The sequence below is a fragment of the Vanellus vanellus genome (assembly GCF_965231255.1).
Source record: "Vanellus vanellus genome assembly, chromosome: 16".
NCBI classification, from domain to species: domain Eukaryota; kingdom Metazoa; phylum Chordata; class Aves; order Charadriiformes; family Charadriidae; genus Vanellus; species Vanellus vanellus.
The window spans coordinates 10013082-10033149 of record NC_138921.1 but is presented as its reverse complement, the minus strand read 5'-3'; the positions used below and the strand labels follow the sequence as shown (position 1 = coordinate 10033149).

Below are 20068 nucleotides of genomic sequence, written 5' to 3'. Positions count from 1 at the left end.
CGAAAATAACAATTAACATGAGCGATGTGTTCGAGTTACGAAAACGGGCTATTTTTTGGGGGAGTGGGGTGTGTGTTTGGTTGTTTTTTTAATCTGCTTTACATACTGAGTTTTGCTTTTATGGGCATTCAGAGAAGTTGTAGAAGACTCGCTGGTCTTCATACCATTGTTGTGTTCTTTCTATTATGTTGATTCTATTTACTCATTCGAGGTGACTGCAACCTTATTTATTCTTATAGCCAACTGCAGATGTTGTTTTGCTTGTGTAACAGGAACATCATAGAGAACTTGTTTTTTCACAAAATCAAGCAGTATCAATAGTGAAGATGTATTTATCTTCTATGGATAGATACAGCTGCAATTTCAATTCGTGAATAAACCCAATTATTTGATTGCAGGTTGCGTACGTCTTGTAACTTTTTTTTTGTGCTGCCCAGTGAACCTTTTTTATCCTGTTATTTAGCAAAGTACCTCTTGTGATACAGGCTGAAATACTGTGGTTCTTTTTACGCATAGGTTGAATTTAGTCTGATAATTTTTTTCATTGATGCAGTGCTCAGGCTTGATTTTTGTAATGCATGTGTCATGCTGTTACACCTCTTTTTGCTGTCAATATTTCCGATGGAGTGGAAGCGATTATTGTTTTTCTAGTTGGCTACTGGTTTAGGTGCATTCTGCAGCTTCATTGTAACTGTACTTCTTTTTAAGGAAAATCAAATCCATCAGCGAATAGCAGAACTGAGAAAGGAGGGTTTATGGTCCCTGAGGCGACTGCCTAAGCTCCAAGAGGCTCCAAGACCAAAGTCTCACTGGGATTATTTGCTGGAAGAAATGCAGTGGATGGCAACTGATTTTGCCCAAGAGAGAAAGTGGAAGATGGCAACTGCTAAGAAGGTAATTGAAAAACATTTTTTCACTCGCAACAATCGATCTTGGTATCACTCAGCTTGGTAGCGAAGCTATTTAAATGTTCTTTCCTATAGACAGAAGTGATGGGAATATAAGACACGGATTTTTAACTTAAATGAGAAGCCATGTTGTCAGCTTTGGATATTCTAATATTTGAAACAGGCTGGATAATTGTATTGATTGTGGATGCAAATAATAGTTTTGGATTTTGTGGATTTTATTCCTCTGGAAATGAAATAACTTGTTTCGGGGACCCGGTCAATATGTTGACTGTGTCATATTTAAAAAGTGCGGCTATTGTGCCTATCTCGCAAATCAGTTATTCCGTCTCAGTGAAGAGTAAATACAGAATTTTGTAAATAACTTCCATTGGATGTGGTTGTCTGTCTAATTCTTTTTTCTTAATCTCAGAAAAAGATGAAGGAGAAACCATGGCGTTCTAAGGACAGCAGTGGAAACATGGTAGAGAACTGTTTCCATAGGGGAAGAGAGCAGCACAGTGGGAATAATTAAGTCAGTGCTGGAATGAAAATTGGGGTGGTGTGAGACGAAACATGTAAAACATGTTTATTTACAATAAGCAAGAGTTTTCTATGGGTTATGGCAGTGTAGCTCGTTCTACATTTATGACCAGTTTGGGGTAATAGAGAGCGACGTTAGTTTAAATTGCCATGCTGTTTTCTGCTGTATATTCTGAAATGATGGAAACTCAGAACTCTCTTCCGTACAAGCACTGAAATAGGGGTATCATTTTGTAAAATGAAGATCTGCATTTTGAATGTAATTTAAATCTGGATTTGAAGCACTTAATCTATTTGTGGCCAGTGGTAGGTTTTTAAGAACAGGAGAAACAGGAAGGGCAAATAGGAAATGATCCTTCCTCTGGTGGTATGCTTCAAACTTCTGGAAGTCAATGTTTTAGGGACCTCCTGAGCTAAAGATTGCAATCAAGTCAGTCTTTAACAGCCATTGACAGATCTTTCACTCATGTATGTATGCTCTTTTTGAACTCGTTTTACCTTTGGTCTCTGACATTTTGTGGTGTGATTTCTATGGCTTCATCTGTGCTGTCTGAAAAAAAGTTTTCTTTGTGTGTTTGCTGCTAATTTCAGTAGACTTTTTTTTTTCTATTTTTTTTTGTGTTGAGAGAGAGTAGCTTCCTACTTGATTGCTTAGTTATAGTTCTTGTATTTTCTTTTTTCCTCGAGTTTCATGTCTCTTGTTTTCCTGGCATGGTAAGACTTAGAAATATTGGAGGTAAGCGCTATGTGTGTAAAGCTATGGTCAACATCTGGCTGCTCATAACCACTATAATCTTAAGAAACTCAATGATGCGTATTTTGAGGTAACCTAATTCAGTATCTCTCATGGTATTTTAGATGGTAAGAACTGTGGCTCGTTATCATGAAGAAAAGAAACTTAATGAAGAGCGAGCTAAAAGGGAAGAACAAAACAAACTAAGGCGAATTGCTGCTTCAATTGCTAGAGAAATAGAATACTTCTGGTCTAACATTGAACAGGTAAAATACTGATTTATTAGTACTTGTGCAAGTCATGCTGTTTTTTCATCTTCAGTAAATTATTGATAAAATTTAAGTGCTTTATTAGACTTGATTTACATTTCAGGTTGTTGAAATTAAACTGCAAATTGAATTTCAAGAGAAAAGGAAAAAAGCTTTGAATTTAAAGAGATTTTCAAGGAAAGGTAATTGTATTCCATTTCATAAGAAATTCGGTGTAAATTCTGGTGCTATTGTTTTACATTATTTCACTCGGTGGGGTTTAATCTTGTTGGGGATAGAATTATGAGATGCTAATAATAGGTTGTGAACAGATATGAACTATGAGTTATGTTTTTTTTTATGGTTTTGTGCTAGGTTTTGTTAATATTTCTTGTGTTTTATGTTGAATGCATTTAAAAGTTCACGTAAGAAACATAAAATTGCTAAGTTACTAATGCATACATCAAGTATATAATTTTCCAGGTAAGGATACAAAACCTGCAGAAGACCTTTTATTGGAAAAAGAAAGTGAAATGGTAAGTCTTTCTGTTTCTTAAAAAAGCCCATCAAATTAGTTTAGAAATAACTGCCGGTGTGAAAAAGTTTTGATAAAAGTGAAATGTTTTCCTTAAATACACAGTGATAAGCAGATTTCTGTGTAGTTACTGACAATGGAATGTATTGTCATAAGCACAAATACCACTTTTTCTGGTTACGAACCATAACTTTTAACAGGGAAGTGCACTGCAGTTGATACATGTCTTTTAAAGGAAGAATTTGTACTTACTCCATGGCTTTGAATCAGGCATTCTAAGATTGCAAGACCGAAAAAACGTACAGATTAATTGCCAGACTTCGTTTTGGGCAGGAGTTTCATCTACTGTAACCAGGGGTGAACTCTGGGGGGCAGAAAGCATGTTTTCAACTGTTCAGCTGTGATTTATCTGCTGAGAGATGTAGGTATATGTTAGAGAATGGATCAAACTGAACGAAACTGAAATACCTTTTGCCCCAGACCAAACTTGTGCTGGGATGCCTTGGCTACATCTGTGCAATTGGAAATAAATGGGCGAGGGATTGTTCTGAGGGCCTGAGCCATCTGGCGTAGCACAGCTGATGCCCGCTTGCTGAAATGCGTCCCTTTCCCCAAGCAGAGTGCCTCCATCTGAATTTCCTGCTAGGAACAAGCTTTAGCATGTGTTATCGGCCAAACTGTGGCCTAGCATTGTCTGCAGGTGTTAATTTGCACAGGCTGAACCATCCTACAGTGTGCTGCACAGCTGAGAATGAACAGTTGTAGGCCTGTGCCATATCCCTTTTTTTTATTGACTAGTGAAAATTTAGCCCTCGATTCCAACCTGGGCAAAAGTTATGTGCCTCAATAATGTTTTTAAGGGAAAGAGTGTACTATGTCTCCATGCCACAGCTGGATCTGAGTAATTTGAACCCCAAACGCTTGAAGTGGCTGATTGCCACAGAGTATCTGTTTTTGCATGACCAGGAAAGTGCTAATAAGTGCTAAGTGTCTATTAGGGAATGCTGTTGTGATTACAAGGCACTTGTTGCTTTCTTTAAAAAACGAACAACAAACCTCTCTAACTTTTCCTTCTGTGATTTTACACATTCTAATTTTTTAATGCTAGGGTGGTTCATCATCTGGAAGGAAAAGGAAGGCAAGCACATCTTTGACTGATGAGGAAGGTAAGTCACTTTTCAAAATTGTGCATCTATAGCATAGTTCCCAAGTTGTATGTTAAAACCCTGAAACCACAGGTTTTCAGTCCGTTACTGCACGGATGCAGTGCTTTTCACAAACCAAATACCAACCCTCGTGCATTTCTTAGAGAGATTAGATAAATTAGACAGCAAATTTTCCTTAAGAGAGCTTCAGTGAAAATTTGAAAATAAAATTTTTCCGGAGAACACGCTGCCATCATTGTTGATGTTTTTTAATTCTTTCTGTCCTCATTCCTTTGTTTCTCAAACCTTGCTAGTGGTCTTAAATTTCTTTTGAGGATTTCAAACTGAATAACTACTTTAGTAGTTATTCTACTTTAGTTCCGTTCTTGTGACGACACGTGTGTCCTGTTTCTGACAAAGAAAATCCCCAGTTTAAAGCTACAGGATAACCTGTCTTTGGTGACCATTGTCAGCCAACACTTAGGAGTTCCAGACTGCCTTTTGTCCTGAGGCAAAGTGCTCCTCTCCTTTTCACTTATCTTCTGCATTCTATGTATAGTTGAGTTACTCTCCGATTTTCTTGTTTTCCATACGTGTCATTCGTTTTGAATCCTGCTAACTTGCAATTTTATATGCTAGTAAACTTCAGAGGCGTATTATTACAAAATTCCAATACACGGTAATTCGGTTGTGTGATTTGAATGCCAAGGTTAGCATTTGTTTTTATTTTAGTTGAAGATGAAGAAGAAACAATTGAAGAACAAGAAGCTAAAGAAGGAAACATAAACCATCAAACTGAATTGTCTAATCTAGCCAAAGAAGGTAGGCATGTACCTTGGTTCCTCACTGTGGTGGGCTCTGAAACAACAGGTGAAAGCATGCAGTGGTTATTGTATTTGTAAATAGGGTTATAAATGAGCAGGTGAATGCATTCAGGTGGTCAGTTGTATGTAATCCATGTTTATTTTTTTCTATTTGGAAAGTTGTAGCAGTTAGTTTATGGGATGATGATGATGGACATCTGTACTTTATAAAACGGCCTGTATACTTAACTAGTTATGATACAAGGTACCTCGAGAAAAAGTATTTCTCTGCTGAAGCACTGCATTTCTTTAAAACTTCACACTAAAAGAATCATAGAATGATAGAACAGTTTGGGTTGGAAGGGACCTTAAAGATCATCTAGTCCAACCCCTGCCATGAGCAGGGACACCTCCCACTAGACCAGGTTGCTCCAAGCCCTGTCCAGCCCGGCCTTGAACACCTCCAGGGATGGGGCAGCCACAGCTTCTCTGGGCCAGTGCCTTACCATCCTCACAGTAAAGAATTTCTTCCTAATACCAAATCTAAATCTCCCCTCTTTCAGTTAAAAACTGTTACCCCTCATCCTATCACTGCACTCTCTGATCAAGAGTCCCTCCCCAGCTCTCCTGTAGCCCCGTTAGGGACTGGAAGGGGCTATAAAGTCTCCCCAGAAGCCTTTTTTTCTCCAGGCTGAACAACCCCAACTCTCTCAGCCTGTCCTCATAGCAAAGGTGCTCCAGCCCTCTGATCATCTTCATGGCCTCTGGACCTGCTCCAACAGGTCCATGTCTCTCCTGTGCTGAGGCCCCAGAGCTGGAGGCAGCACTGCGGGGGGGTCCCACCAGAGTAGAGTAGAGGGGCAGAATCACCTCCCTTGACCTGCTGGGCATGCTTCTTTTGATGCAGCCCAGGCTACTCTCAATCTAAGTTCTAGGAATGCCTGATAAATACTTAAAACTGGAAATGTATCAAATTGAACATGTTATCATCAACTGTCTTGAGTATCACAGAAGGGTTTTGTGACCCACCTGATAAGTCTGAAAGGGCCCCGAAGTGCTGATCTCCTGGGGTATAAATACCTAAGATAAGGGGCTTCTAGGGACAGTGCTCTGGTTAGCAACTCCCTTCTATTAGCAGCGTAACAATAACTGCTCTGCTGAGCTTCATGTATGCAAAGTATCCTATAGCGATCACTTCACTTATGGTAAAAACCTTGCTGATTTTTAGAGGCAAGTTTCACATTAAGCTAAGCTCGCCTGGCAATTAATATGCAGCTTCCAAATCCATTTGTTTGGTCTGTTTGGCAGCTTACTGGCTGCAGCCAGCTGGCCAGTTGGAGGGATTATAACTCTTGGCCAGTCAGCCAAGTTCCTAATGAGGATGTTTCCTGATTGCTTGGCCACCGCCAGCATGCACGTTCCCGCTGCAGCAGGTCAGACAAGAGATCATGGAGATACTGTTTAGTGGGGTTGAGGTACAGGTCAGTTTTGAAACTTTGAAGTCTTGAATTGTCTTTCAGCCACTGGGCTGGATTAGATGCCCCTACCTCCCCAACCAGTGGTTTACTGTCAGTTTGCATGGTGGGTTTGTAATGTGGTACAAAGCAAGCTGGGTGCGAGCAAACTGCTTGGTGTGACGCCAAGTGTTCTCCGTAATCGAGGTCATTAAGTAAATATTGCCATTGTGCACCTAATAATTACTTCTTCAATTAACTTCTGATTAGACAACTGGCTTTATACAATTGTGAAGAATGTAATGAGATTAAAAGCAATGGTATTGATTGTTACAAGTTTTGATATCTTTAAACTTACATCCTTTAATGACCTTCAGCTGAATTGCCTCTGGAAGATTTACTAAAGATGTATGAAGGTGCCTTTGCAGAAAATTTTCACTGGCCCCAGCCAAAGCCTGACAGCGAAGAGGATAGCAGTGAGGAAGGTAAATTACTTCTTGTTTAGAAGTTGTGCTGACTTACAAGGTGAAATAAGTTGATTGGCTCCTCGGGTCTCTGTTAAAAGACATTTTATACTAGGGGAAAACAAACATTGAGTGAACCACATTTAAAGTGGTTTTTATTTTTTAACTGAAGAAGAATGTTATACACAAAAATGAATGGAAAGTATAGTAGCTTTCTTGCTAAGCATTTGGAATGATCATTAGAAAAATTAGCTTTATTCCTGTTATTACTAAATATTTTTGGGTAATGATCTGTGAAAAATGTCTTTTTTTCTCATTTCTCAGCTTATGTTAAATGCCTATGTTAAAGTCAAGATGTGTGAGATTCTCAGGAATGATAGTGAACCACAGAAGAGCCTCTCTACACTGAATTAAACAGCACGCTTCATGGCTAGCTGTTATTACACAGTTGCCAGCTGTTCTGGATTGAAGTGATGGTAGAATTACATATTTGAGGATAGGTTTAGGTAGTATGCGAGGACCTCTCTAGCAGTTGTGAAAAGCTAATGATCATGTTAGCCTAGCTAGTGTGAACATCCAGAACACGTACATGATCCTGAGCTTAGGCTATTTTCATTTTAGCTTGACGAGCTTGAAAATCATAGAATTGTTTTTAAAAGTTAGCTGCCTCCTTTTAGATCCCTATCTGACTTCCAGCGATCTCAATTCCTGTGTGTAACCAATACTGACGTTTATTTTAAATGCCAGTGTAATTTTTCTGTCTCATAGAAATGGAAGACCATATCTCTGACAGGGAGAGTCCTCAGAAAGAAGTTGTCCTCATAGACTCCCTTCTTAGCATTGACCAGTACAAGGGTATAGACAGATCAAGTCCTCCGAAGAAGCATATGCGAGACATATCAGAAGTTGCTGCTGCAGCAGAAATGCTGTTACCTAAAGGCAGCTCTAGGATAACAACAGCGGTAAGACTCCCTGTTTTCTGCTACTGTGTGTGCTTATTTTTACATAAAGGATGCTTTTCTCATGATTTCACAGATTTTAGCAACAAGTTACAGGAAGTATTTTCTATAGAATGGTTATGCTTTATTATGTGCTCTGTGAATTTAAGTCTGGGGAAAAAAGTATCAAATCCTTCCCACTACAGATAAAATACAATACTCCGTCACTACTGTATGGGCCCCTCAGAGAATATCAGAAGATTGGGCTTGACTGGCTGGCAAAGCTCTACAGGAAGAACCTCAATGGCATTCTGGCAGATGAGGCTGGGCTTGGAAAAACAGTACAAATTATCGCCTTTTTTGCCCACTTGGCTTGTAATGAAGGTAAGTTCATTTGCCTAACGATTTTAGACAAGTACTGGGCCAGCATTATCTTTGTGAATTGTAGCCTAGAGTCTCACTTGTTTCTGCTGAACCGTATCAGGCTTTAGTTAATGCACAGAGTAAGGTTACATCAGAAAAACCTTCTTAGATTGTGTGACATAGGGATGCCTTCTTATCAAGTATACTGGTTGATCAATCTGCCGTTACCTTCTAAGGGATAAAATTCTTCTGGAGCCTCGTTTTCTAGTATAAAACAGCCTCACAAATTGTTTAATGACCAGACGATCACAGATAGTTATATTCAAGGAGTAAATATGAACAGTTGGATGAACAAGTGTGTCTTGTATATTATCATCTCAGATATTGTTAATAGTGGTGGTGTACTGAGGTTGGCTTAAGAATATAAGCAAGGCAAAGCTTGTTGTGGAGGTAGTGTCTCTTATTCAAGCAGTTGATGTAGTTGAGGGGAAAATAGATATAAGGGGCACAAGGGGTACTTGAGGTCTGAAATAATAAAGGATAGATTAGTCATTAAAATACCTCTGTTGTTATTGGATCTCATTTTAATGATAATTTAGTGCACTACACTTAAAAAAAAACCCAGGGGAGAATATAAGCCATGTGAATTGTCAAGAGTCTCTTTCTACTGTTAACTGCTCTGTTTCCCCTTCTGTAGGTAACTGGGGCCCTCACCTTGTTGTTGTACGGAGCTGTAACATATTGAAATGGGAGCTGGAATTGAAACGCTGGTGCCCGGGATTGAAAATACTTCTCTACTTTGGCAGCCAAAGGGAACTTAGGGCAAAAAGACAGGTACTGTATTTTACAACTCTTACACTGTTGTATTTAGAATTTTAGATGGCAAGACTCTTCCTTTAACCTGCATTTATCTATATGTTCCTTACATCTTGATGGGATATGAGAACTTTTTAACACTATGAGTTTGTTTACAAAGAGATTCACACCTAAAAGTTCTAGATTTTTCAAAGGCATTTTTGGAACTCCCTTGGTATTGAGCAATACATGCAAAACTTAACCTGCTTTCTGCACTGACTGTAATTCAAAGACCGAGACTGTCTTTTAGAATGCTTTGGGTCATAGCACCTTTCTCTTCTCAGTGAAGAAATAGCAGCTTGTAAGATTCTTGAGAGTTCTACCTTAACTTTTCTGTCTCATCCTCTCTTTCCTTTTCTGCAGGAATGGACAGAACCCAACAGCTTCAATGTGTGTATCACTTCCTACAAACAGCTGTTCAAAGGCCACCCGGCGTTTATGAAAATGCGATGGAAATACTTAATAGTAGATGAGATGCAACAAATAAAGAACATGACTGAGAAACACTGGGAGGCACTTTTTAGTCTCCGCAGGTATGGAGCAGAGAATTGTTTTCCTACTGGCAGTGTTTTTTTTTTCTCTCTTCATGTGACACAGTTCTCTTCTTAACAGAAAACTGATAAAAGAACCTCTTGATTTGGTCTGCCCAAGTTCCTGTGCAACACGCACCTACAGAAGTGACTTTAGTTGAAACAATCAGGATTCAGAGACGTGCTCAGGATCTTTTTGTTGCCAGTATCGTAACACTATAATTCTTCATTGCTGATACTCTGCTCCCAAACAGATCCCCTTGTATGTTCTGATACACTGCAGTAAGGAATCTAGTTTGGTGGTATCTTCAAGATTTAAAAGATAATTTATCCCAGATTTAATTTTATTAGCACTACTTATTTCTTCTGTGTATCTGACAAACCTAAATCTACAGTGTTTGAATATTGGTGACCTTTTCGTAGTGATACTAGCTAAATGCTATATTGGTTAAAAATCTTCTTTTATTATTCACAGCCAGCATCGTTTGCTTCTGATAGACACTCCTCTGCACAACACTTTGATGGAGTTGTGGACCATGGTACATTTTCTGATCCCGGGAATTTCCAGACCTTATCTAGATTTTCCAGTAAAAGCAGCTAATGAGGAGAACCAGGATTATTGCCATAAACTGGTCATCAGGTTACACAGAGTATGTTGTAATTTTTTTTCTCATTTGTCCTACTACAGTCATTAAGCTGTTGGGGAAAAAAAAAAGGGGGGGGGAAGACATGAAAAGATGTGGTTCAGCTCAAAATTTCTGGCCATTGTTTAGTTCAGGCAGAAAGTTCTGCTGAAAGCAGGGGTTTCTGCTACAGAATAGTATGGAGATTTCTTTTTAGAAATAATACAAGGCTCGGTTTTTTAAGCATAACATGCAGAAGTTAAAGAATAAATTAATGCCTATACAACTGTGTGCATAGCAATATGATTGTGTATGGCATATGAGGTTTATCACATCAAATGTGTTAGATATGACTTTAGCTTCCTGTTGTAAAGCTGCATCTTTGAAGTGAGAATGTTGTTTTCCCTCAATTATGAAATGTTTCAGATGATTCAGCCGTTTATTTTGCGAAGATCAAAGAGAGACGTTGAAAAGCAGCTAACAAAGAAATATGAACATGTGCTAAAGTGTCGTCTTTCTAGTCGACAAAAAGCTATGTATGAAGATGTCATATTACAACCAGGGTAAGGAGTTAAAATAGTAAATAAAAAAGGCTGTCACTTTTAGTGCTTAAGCAAGATGATAAATGATTGTCACAGTTGAAAGTGTTTGAGTGTTTTTCTGAAGTTTTCCATTGTGACCAGTGAGTAGAACATGATTTCATTGTAAACTAAAATTACAGGCAAGTGATGCTATGGGCCTAATGCAAAACATGCATTTACCTCTGGAACTTAAAAATCGAGTTGTAATGGTAAGGTTTGTTGCTATTTTCTTTTAAGATATGTCTCTATTGAGTGGGTCTTTATTTCTGAAAGCCCAAAGTCTTTCTCTTCCCACCCACCCACGTAGCTGTGCTGTGATATCAAGTGGTTATTGCTAGGTGCAGGGATGAAACATAAGCAAAGCAAGTAGAAGATAGGGAGCTGGTTAGGTCATAGTTGACTGTGAAGTAGCTCTGGTCCTTAAGTTTCGTATTTCCAAATTTACATTTGGTACAGTGCTACTTAAAAATCTCTAGAAAGGTAAAATCTAAGTTTGTTTTAAGACCTTTGTGTCTGCATTGCACATCCTCACCTTGCTGATTTAGGGACACCTTCATAAAAGCTGTGCTTAGATTAATTTATTTTTGTATGAATTATTTGGTAGAACTCAAGAAGCCCTGAAAAGTGGACACTTTATTAGTGTCCTGCATGTCCTGATGCAGCTGCAACGGATTTGTAATCACCCTGATCTGATAACCCCCCGGCTTTCAAGTACCTCTTATGTATCAGAAACACTGGAATACAGAACTGCGTCTCTGGTACTGAGTGCCCTAGAAAGAGACATTTGGAAGGTGAGTAGAAAAGTAAACTTTTTTTCTCTCTTGGTACCCTTGTAGAATTTCAGTACTTAATACTTTGTTCTTATACATCATAAGTCTACTTGAAGTTTATGAATAGAAGGGATTCGCTATTCCATAACTGTGCCTACCAAGTGCGTACTTGCTGCATCTCTTTTTCGTAATAGTAGTTTGAGCTTTTCAAGTGGTTTGTAATCAGTAATTTCTCATAAACTACTTGCTCAAAGAGAAATTAGCTTTGCTTTCATCGTACTCGTGTTTGCAGGAATTTTCCGACGCTGAAAACGTTCTGGGTAGCACAGTGCCTATTTACAGCACTCTGTAATTTTCTTTCTGCTTTCAGTAGCTAAAGGAGAGCAAGACTTACTCTTTGTCACTTAAGAGTAAACACTCTCATTCAATGACTAAATTAGTACACTTCTGTTAATCCATTTGAAGTACCTCTATTTGTGTTATCGTTAAAGAAGTGATCCCCCTCTTTGAGAGAATCAAAGGAAATAATTGCATTAGAGAGACGTATGACTAATGGAGCAGATGAGGTGATCTTTTTGGTTGATCTTATTTCTGTCCTTCATATTTTTTTGCTCCTAAATTATATGTGGGCCCTTATTGTTTGGCATATGAGCTCAATATTTCACAAACACCTTCTAAGAGTTCTGCTTAATTCTTTGGACATTATGGTATATGAATCTGTGGTATATTGTTAAATGTGACTTGTTTTGATTTCCATAACTGGCTAATGATTTCAATTTTTTTTCTACTGATGTTGATGCTTAAAATGGGACAGTCAGCTTAAGATATATTCCCGAGGTTCCTAGACAATTTTGGCTAATAATTAAGTTTACTTTTTAAACTTACAGTGTTTATTTCAAGTAAAAAAGTAAAATATGAATTCAGCATAGAACATAGAGAGGTCTTAACTGTTCCAGTCATCACCTAAAATAAACCTTATTTTACAATGTCCCTAGGAATCAGACCTGTCTCTTTTTGATCTCATTGGAATGGAAAATAAGATGACTCATTATGAAGCACAAATGTTGCCAAAACAAAAGGTTACTAGAAAGCTGATAGAAGAAATCTACAGCTCCCCTCCACCACCAGCTAGGCCCAACCCAGTGAAGCTCAAACCAAGCAGGTACGTACAGCCGCCCTCCCTTTAAGCTGGAGTTACAGGAGGAGATGTAGTTCTGTTGCTGTGTTTTTACAGTGTTCTGTCTGCATCTCTGGTGATGTGATGCACAGAAAACCTCAGACTTGACTTTGCGTTTTATTATTCTGTTGCTTTCTTGTTTACCCTCGAAAATAGGGATTCTATTTTAATAGTTTTTTGAGGCATACAATTCCATTTGAAGTTTATTTATGGATTTCCCATAGTTTTTACTTCACCAGCAGATGAGTTTTATTCTTGGGGTCCTTGTTTATGGCAAGGGAGCCTTGTTTTGTAAAATTAGCATGGAAATAATGCTTCAAGACTAAGCTGGACCTGCAGTGTTAGCTGTGCTTGCAGTGTTTTAAGAGACATAGGAAGTTTTCTGGCAGTAAATTTTTAGGAGCATTGCTCTCCTGGTGAAGCAGGGATCTCAAAGTAATGTGGAACAGTTTTTTCTGATGCGAAGGAGCTGCTCGCCATGTTGATGTCTCTCTGGAAGTGATACAAGAGTCCCATTCTTTTTCCAGATATTGGGTAGGCTGTTTAAGCTGTTTGCTGTAATTCTGATGCAGCTGGCATAGGATTGGATGCGTGGCAATGAAAGTTTTCTTCTTTCTCAGACTTAGCAAAATGACTTGGTAGAATGTCCACATGCGAGGTTTGCTGAAGTGATGAGTCTTGCCAGTGTCAGACATCTGCGAGAAACACATTAGCATCTGATGTGATCAGTTTATACTTTCCTCAGGTGATAGAGTTTATTTTTAAAGGTCAAACTGTGATCTTCCTATAGACTTGGATTTTTCGTACTCTTTTCAGATTGTTTCAGCCCGTTCAGTACGGTCAGAAACCTGAGGGCAGGACTGTAGTTTTCCCAAGCTCTCAAGTACAACGCACGGTGACCACAGCGACGGTAACGCAACAGGGACAAGTGCGAGGAAGGTCACCCATAGCTACGGTGTCTTCAAATCAAGGTAAGAGGGTTAGCGCTAGGTTGGTCACCTTCAACCTCTGCATTGACGATACAAGTTAGTCTGTTCGTAGAACTCCTTTTCCCTCTAGCTTAATGATCTAGAATACTAATGGCTTAAAAATACCAACAGACTAATTGCCAGTAAGTTTCCCTACTAGTTTCTACAGTATGATCTGACAGTATTACGCAAAACTAAGCTTTGTGTAAGCTAACTGTTAGCGCGCGGAGTAAATATGGGACAGTTGGTATTTAAACCCTCCTCACCTGTAATGTTCTGTCAAAGATGGGAATTTGCAGCGCTTTTGTGTGTGTATTTAGCCTTTAAACAATGCTTTCCAAATATATAATGTTGTAAAAATAGGATGGAGTAAAAGGTGTGGTTCGAAATCCCAGTCCGTAAGGACAAAGCCGTTCCTGTAGCCGTTTTAATATCCTGTTGGAAGGTTTCTTTTTAATGCAGGTTGTTTAAAAGAGTGGAGTTAAAACCTCTAACAGCTTGCCCAAACGACCCTTATTGATTGCAGCCGCAGCAGCACAGTTTCAGACAACTCAGGCTTCCACCAGTGCTCCGAGACACCAGCCCGCAGCGACCTTCAGCACAGCAACTAGCGCAGCCCACCCTGTGAAACCGCGGGGCCAGACCTCCGCGCCGGCCTCGCAGCTGGGCCAGGCCCAGCCGCAGCCCCCCCCGCACACCGTCCAACAGAGTGTGCTGCCCCAGAGGCTGGTGCTCACCTCCCAGGCCCAGGCACGGTTGCCTAGTAAGTGGCCTCCCCTTTCCAGGTTTCTCCCACCTTTGTACTACAACGAGGTTAAGTTACTAGGCACCCTAAGATGTGTACAGAATCGTTGTTTTTTTTTCACTCTTCTGATTAGCCTTGCTCAGTGCGTTGCTTATGACCAAGGAAAATCGAAAATTGGATAAGAAACAATAGAATTGCTGTGGACATACATTAGCGGTGTCAACTTAATCTCCTGTTTCTGCATGTTTCTTCTGCTGGCAAGACTTCCTTCAGACCAAACGTTTTAGCTCTATCCTAATTATTCCTTTCGTGTTAAACACTAATCCATCTGCTAAAGGCCTCTCTCGCGGAGAGGAGCGTCGCAGCTGTTAGGCAGAGAAAAGCGATGAGGCTTTGCTTTAAGGTTGTATGTGCACTGCCTATTAGCATGTGTATAGAGTACTGAGCACTGATGTATTAGTTTTATCTCTGGGGTAATGCACTGCCTTTACAAAAGCTAAATTTTCACGCCAATATTTTCTCGATATCACACGACTTAACGCTTAAATGCCTCTAACCTTTCTGCGTTTAAATCGCACAAAGCTTGGTCCTTGTCACGTTAAAGCTTTTTGGTTTGTCTAAGTGCAGATCGCTTAATATGAATCGTGTTTCAGCAGCAAATTTCGGGCCATTTCAAATGTGTGTTTACGGTGCCACGTGCGTGAATATTTTTGTCTCTTCCTTAAACCTTCCTTCATGCTCTTGAAAAGGCAGTGAAAATCACTTTAATGTCTATACTCGTTCTGTTACAAAGTGTCACATGAGTTTTCAGGTAGCTCTTAACTTTTTTGCTAATGAGAGTGATAACTTCTAAAATGTTGATGTTCTTACCCTTTAAACAATCAGCTTTTTTCCAGTTTGTCCAATAAATATAGAAAGCAATACCTGCTTAACTTCTATATGACACTTTTGATGCACTAAGTATAATTATGCATGGAAGGCGCTTCAGCACCAGTTTACTAACCAAAACTTAGACTTGTGAATATTGAACAACCCGCCTCCCGCTTTGGCTTTTTTTTTTTTAACGCCTTTTTCCCTCCTTAACAGGTGGTGAGGTAGTAAAAATAGCCCAGCTGGCTTCTATAGCGGGAGCGCAAGGCAGAATCGCTCAGCCAGAGACCCCCGTAACACTGCAGTTCCAAGGGAACAAGTTCACTTTATCACATAGTCAACTTCGCCAACTCACTGCAGGGCAACCCTTGCAGTTACAAGGTACTTATTTCAAAACAGGGAGTTTTCCATTCTTCAGGATGCTCAGGTTTTGATACGGGCAGCACGTTCCTTGTTGCTCTGTGTTAAGGAGATTCTTTCCTTCCCCTCTGCTTGTACTGTTCTGCTCCATCTGTTTTCTGCGTGAGACAGGGATAACAAGGTAGCTCTGTTTTGAAAAATAAATGCCTATCAAACGAAAGACATGGTTATTTTCTTTTTTTTTTTCTTTCTCTGTGTTGTATTTCAAGATTTTGTTACTGAATGTCTTTTCACATGTGTGCAATACAGCTAAAGTAAGGCGGAGCATTATTTCAGATAAACTCCCTGATGAGCAGAAACAGACAAAACTGAGGATGTTCTTGGTTTGTTCTAAAATTATGTCAATAGTACTTCAAGATTGGTGTGCCTCTGAATTTTCACCCGCCTATTACTCTGACCTGAATGCTCTACCTGCAGTCTCTTTTGCCCTCAAATTTCCCTTGCTGGTGGTGCGTGTGTTGCCAAATACAGGAGAACCTGGAAATCTTGATTCTCTGTGACTAACAAAATAAATAGAAGGAACGCTAAGTGAGGATTTTTTGGTTGATTGGATTTCGTCCGAATCCCATATAAAATACCTGGATTTAGAATGGTACCCCTGGGACGTGAAACTCCTCTTTAACTATGAGGACTTAGGTGTTTCCCTCCTGTGGGGTATTATGGAACTTTAAATGATTGGTGTAAGGAACTTGTCTGGGAAAATTTAACATAGTTTGAAACAGTAATGATCAGTTTGTAACAGTAGTACCTTTTGCTAGAGAACACTATTTCTTCTTCTGCCCTCTATCCAGCCTAATTTTTTTTAAATCCTCCATTGCAGGAAGCGTTCTTCAGATTGTTTCAGCACCCGGTCAGCAGTACTTGAGACCTCAGGGTCCGGTTGTCATGCAGACGGTTTCCCAAGCGGGAACTGTTCAGAACGCTCTGAACGCTTTAGGAAACCAGCATCAAGCGGGTGTCCCAACTTCCACAGCGGTGACGCAGCAAGGTAGGTTTCCTAGCCTGAAGAAATGTCTCTATCTTAAACATTCAGTTACTAAAATCACATTGATACGTAACTCCAAATGGTTATAGATAGTAATTCTGCAAGTTGAGTTCAGAAGCAGGAAAACTATGAAGCAAATCCTTCTGATTTGTGCATGATCTGTACCCGAGTTTTAGATAATTTTTTAGTACAAACTTAGGAGAGCTTGAAACTTTATTAAATACATAGGTTTGTTTGTTTTTGGTTTTTTTTTTTACCAGTTGTGTCTTAGGTCTGATTTTTGCGGGAAGAAGTGAGTTTGAAATACTGTGTTACTTTTTTCAAAGAAAGATCAGCGTGATTATTTTTTACACTGACAGGGAATGTCTAGCAATTCTCTCTGTTTTTCCATATTGATTTAGCTTTTAGCTTATTTTCTTTGCTCTGCTGTCTAATCAAGCTACTGTTTTCCCCTTTCCTTCTGCGCAAATACTGCTTAGGTGTTTGGTGCCTTGCTGCGAATGTGTTCAGTTCCTCGCTTAAAAACGCAATCAAGATGTTGATCAAAAAGCAATAGAGAAATTGCTGTCTTGGATGCATTTACAAGAAACCAGCAGATAGTTAAATGATGATAAATGCAGTGCTAGGAATTTGTTCCCTGGAAACGGCCATCTGCTGTAATTTTCTCAGGATATAAGCCGTTCCCTCAAAACAGACTGTTTACTGCTCCTTTTTGAAGTATTAATGTGCCATTGAAGTTCATATTTTGACTTTCTGAAGAGTAAACATCTCCTCATAAAAAGGGGAGAGGAAACTTCAACAGCCTCCCAGTTGTTGGGAGGTAAAGGATTTCTGTCATAGTTTGGAAGATCTGTGGCTCAAATGTTTCACCTTCCAGCTCTGATTACATTACAGGTACTCCTAATATGGCCGCAGTTCAGAATGAAAATTGATGTAAGATTTCTACAAAAAGTCATGCATCTTACTACTCTCATGATGGTAAAAAGAGACCTCCGTTAAAGGCAATAATAACTAAAGTACTGTTTCCAATTGGTAAAAGAAAACATTATTACTTTTGCTGTTCGTCTTTGGAGGAAGATGCAAAGCATGTTGAAAATAACTTATTTTGACTTTCAGCATTTTGGATAAAATGCCAAATAAATTCCATTGCTTTGGGTGATTGGAAACTATAATTACTGGGCTTACATGTGGCTGTGTAGTGAAATTGGCTTTATACTGGCTATCCGTATTAGCTTCTTTGTAAAAAAAAAAAAAAAATGCGGAAAGGCAAAGCTTAAACCACTGCATACTCCTTGGGGTCTGTTATTCTTGACGTAAGGGCTGGCACCTGCTTAACTTGAGTGCAGTTCTTCGTGGGTGTATTGACTCACCTCTAAGTAGAGTTTCACAGTCGCTAGTGGAGGGCTGTGCTGCTTTTCCGGTACAAATAACCGGTGCTGATGAGCAATGCATTCTGGCTGAGAGAGAAACCTATATATCCTATCCAGAAAATAACTGCTATGCAGCATCTGTAGCCTGCTAGTAGATGAAGGGTATTGCTGTAGCTTCAATTAGTTTACTTGTGTGTAACGTTCCTATAGTTTAGTTGGCTGTCTGGGAAAACGCCTGCCAGCAGTTGAATTCGCGAGAACGCTACTGTGAGACTCCATCATACAGTTTCATCAATTTGTAGATACACTGAATTCACATGTTTTCTGAAAAATCTTAGATGATTTTTTTAAGATAAAAGAGAACAATCTTTTCCTGATTTAGAGTGTAACTTCTAAATATTAATACCTATTGCAGTATACATGACATCTTGAATAAACTACGAATGCAGCAGGTCTTTATGTAAAACAAAGGAAAATTCCATTAATCTATCTTAGATTTTTGTGAAAACAGTTGGTGTAAATACCTGTCAGGTATCTGATGTGTAACAAGGTACAAATTTGCAATACCCCGTGGACATTTAGACTAAAAATACGTCGGCAATTATGATGTCTTACAGTTATGAAATGTCTTTTTATTGAAAATAATAAATGAAGCCAATCTTCAAAAGGATAAATATATAAACACAAGGTTTATCCTCAGTTTGTATTCCAGGTAGAACTGCAGTTACTAGTCTGACAACTGGTGACATGGGAGCAGCGTTAAAACCAGCACCTGCGCATGGACAATCGCAGGTACTTAATTTTTATTTTCTTAGGGGAACACAACTTTTCAGCATTGATACTAAGTCCATGTAATAGTTGGAAGCTATAATTTACAAAGCTGCAATTAATTAGGTGCTTTGATGATTACAGAGTAGGTAAAGAAACCCACTTTCGTCAGTGTTTCAGGTTGACAGATCTGGTGCATTTTCATCTATAATCCATAGTTTAAAATAAATTCTGGTGTATAAAAGCAGCTAAAAGCTTTCTTGTACTGTGATAGCAGACAGGTCCTTATAACTTGTATATCGTAATTATGTAGTAATGCATAAATAAAGGAATTGGAATACTTTCTGATTATTAATCAGAATATTTTCAACACAAAGGCAATTGGACAAATTTTTATAGATTTCTAATCTTAATAAGTTTTTAGAAAAGATACTCAAGCAACCTGTAAAGTGTAGGGAAACATCAAGTATATGTTAAATTGTGCAAGATACTGCACCTTATCAATATCAATGTGTTAATTGAAATATCCCAAATATAAATGATTAATTTTGTTTTATTTCCAAAGCTATGAAAAGGTACTTTAAAAAAGGCAAGGAGGTACTAAACTGAGATAGAATTGACTCAAATATGAATTGAATTTAGCTGATGTCTTCAAATTTTATCTGGAATTTACACCTTTTGTGATTGGTCTAAGTAGTGGTTATAGTCTAGGATGTTGGTGGTATAAAGCGCACGGTACTCCGATCCCAGTAGGTTAATTCTAAAGAAACTCCAATTTCTAAGTGATTGTGATGAGCAGCAAATGTTCTTTTCCACTTTCCTTGGCAAAGGAAACATACGAAGAAAAGAACCGGCTTTTGAAGGAGCGCTTGGACAGAATATTTTCTGGCAATGAGCGCCGTTGTTCACGGGCCCCGATGTACGGCCGAGACTTGCTGAGTGTTTGTTCTCTGACTGGTGAAAGCAAGCCCTCTCAGCTGTCTTCCAGCGAAGACAACAGTTGGAGGTGGGCTGGCTTTGTGAACTGCTGCCTTTCTTCAAGTGCCTCCGGAGGCCCCAGTAACCCGTTGCAAGAAATGATCCTGACTTTGGTTCAGCAACAGGAATCTCTGAAGGATGTTGTTAACAGGTAACGTGTGACTCTGCCTTGTAAGCCTTTACCACATTTAGTTATTTCTTAAACACTCCTTTTCAAAAAAGCTTTAACACTTTGTTTCTGTTCATGAGCTTGTTTGGTTTAGACTGATTTATTCAGCAGTAAGTGGCGTGCAGTGTGAACATAAAAGTAACAGT

At 39.1% G+C, this 20068-nt stretch overlaps 1 protein-coding gene across 1 annotated transcript in view; it reads left to right on the top strand.

Annotated features, from left to right (window-relative positions):
- The window catches only part of EP400 (E1A binding protein p400), a 50030-nt gene that overhangs the window by 11709 nt on the left and 18253 nt on the right, over positions 1–20068 (top strand). Inside the window, exons 8-28 of the mRNA XM_082491577.1 lie at positions 709–894; positions 2289–2429; positions 2536–2614; positions 2895–2947; positions 4055–4112; positions 4824–4913; positions 6726–6833; positions 7581–7774; positions 7957–8134; positions 8811–8947; positions 9332–9501; positions 9974–10148; positions 10548–10684; positions 11307–11493; positions 12468–12634; positions 13466–13620; positions 14144–14380; positions 15449–15613; positions 16473–16640; positions 18708–18799; positions 19606–19904. Of these exons, the coding sequence (XP_082347703.1) occupies positions 709–894; positions 2289–2429; positions 2536–2614; positions 2895–2947; positions 4055–4112; positions 4824–4913; positions 6726–6833; positions 7581–7774; positions 7957–8134; positions 8811–8947; positions 9332–9501; positions 9974–10148; positions 10548–10684; positions 11307–11493; positions 12468–12634; positions 13466–13620; positions 14144–14380; positions 15449–15613; positions 16473–16640; positions 18708–18799; positions 19606–19904 (3176 nt within the window). The remainder of the gene's footprint in view (positions 1–708; positions 895–2288; positions 2430–2535; positions 2615–2894; positions 2948–4054; positions 4113–4823; positions 4914–6725; positions 6834–7580; positions 7775–7956; positions 8135–8810; positions 8948–9331; positions 9502–9973; positions 10149–10547; positions 10685–11306; positions 11494–12467; positions 12635–13465; positions 13621–14143; positions 14381–15448; positions 15614–16472; positions 16641–18707; positions 18800–19605; positions 19905–20068) is intronic.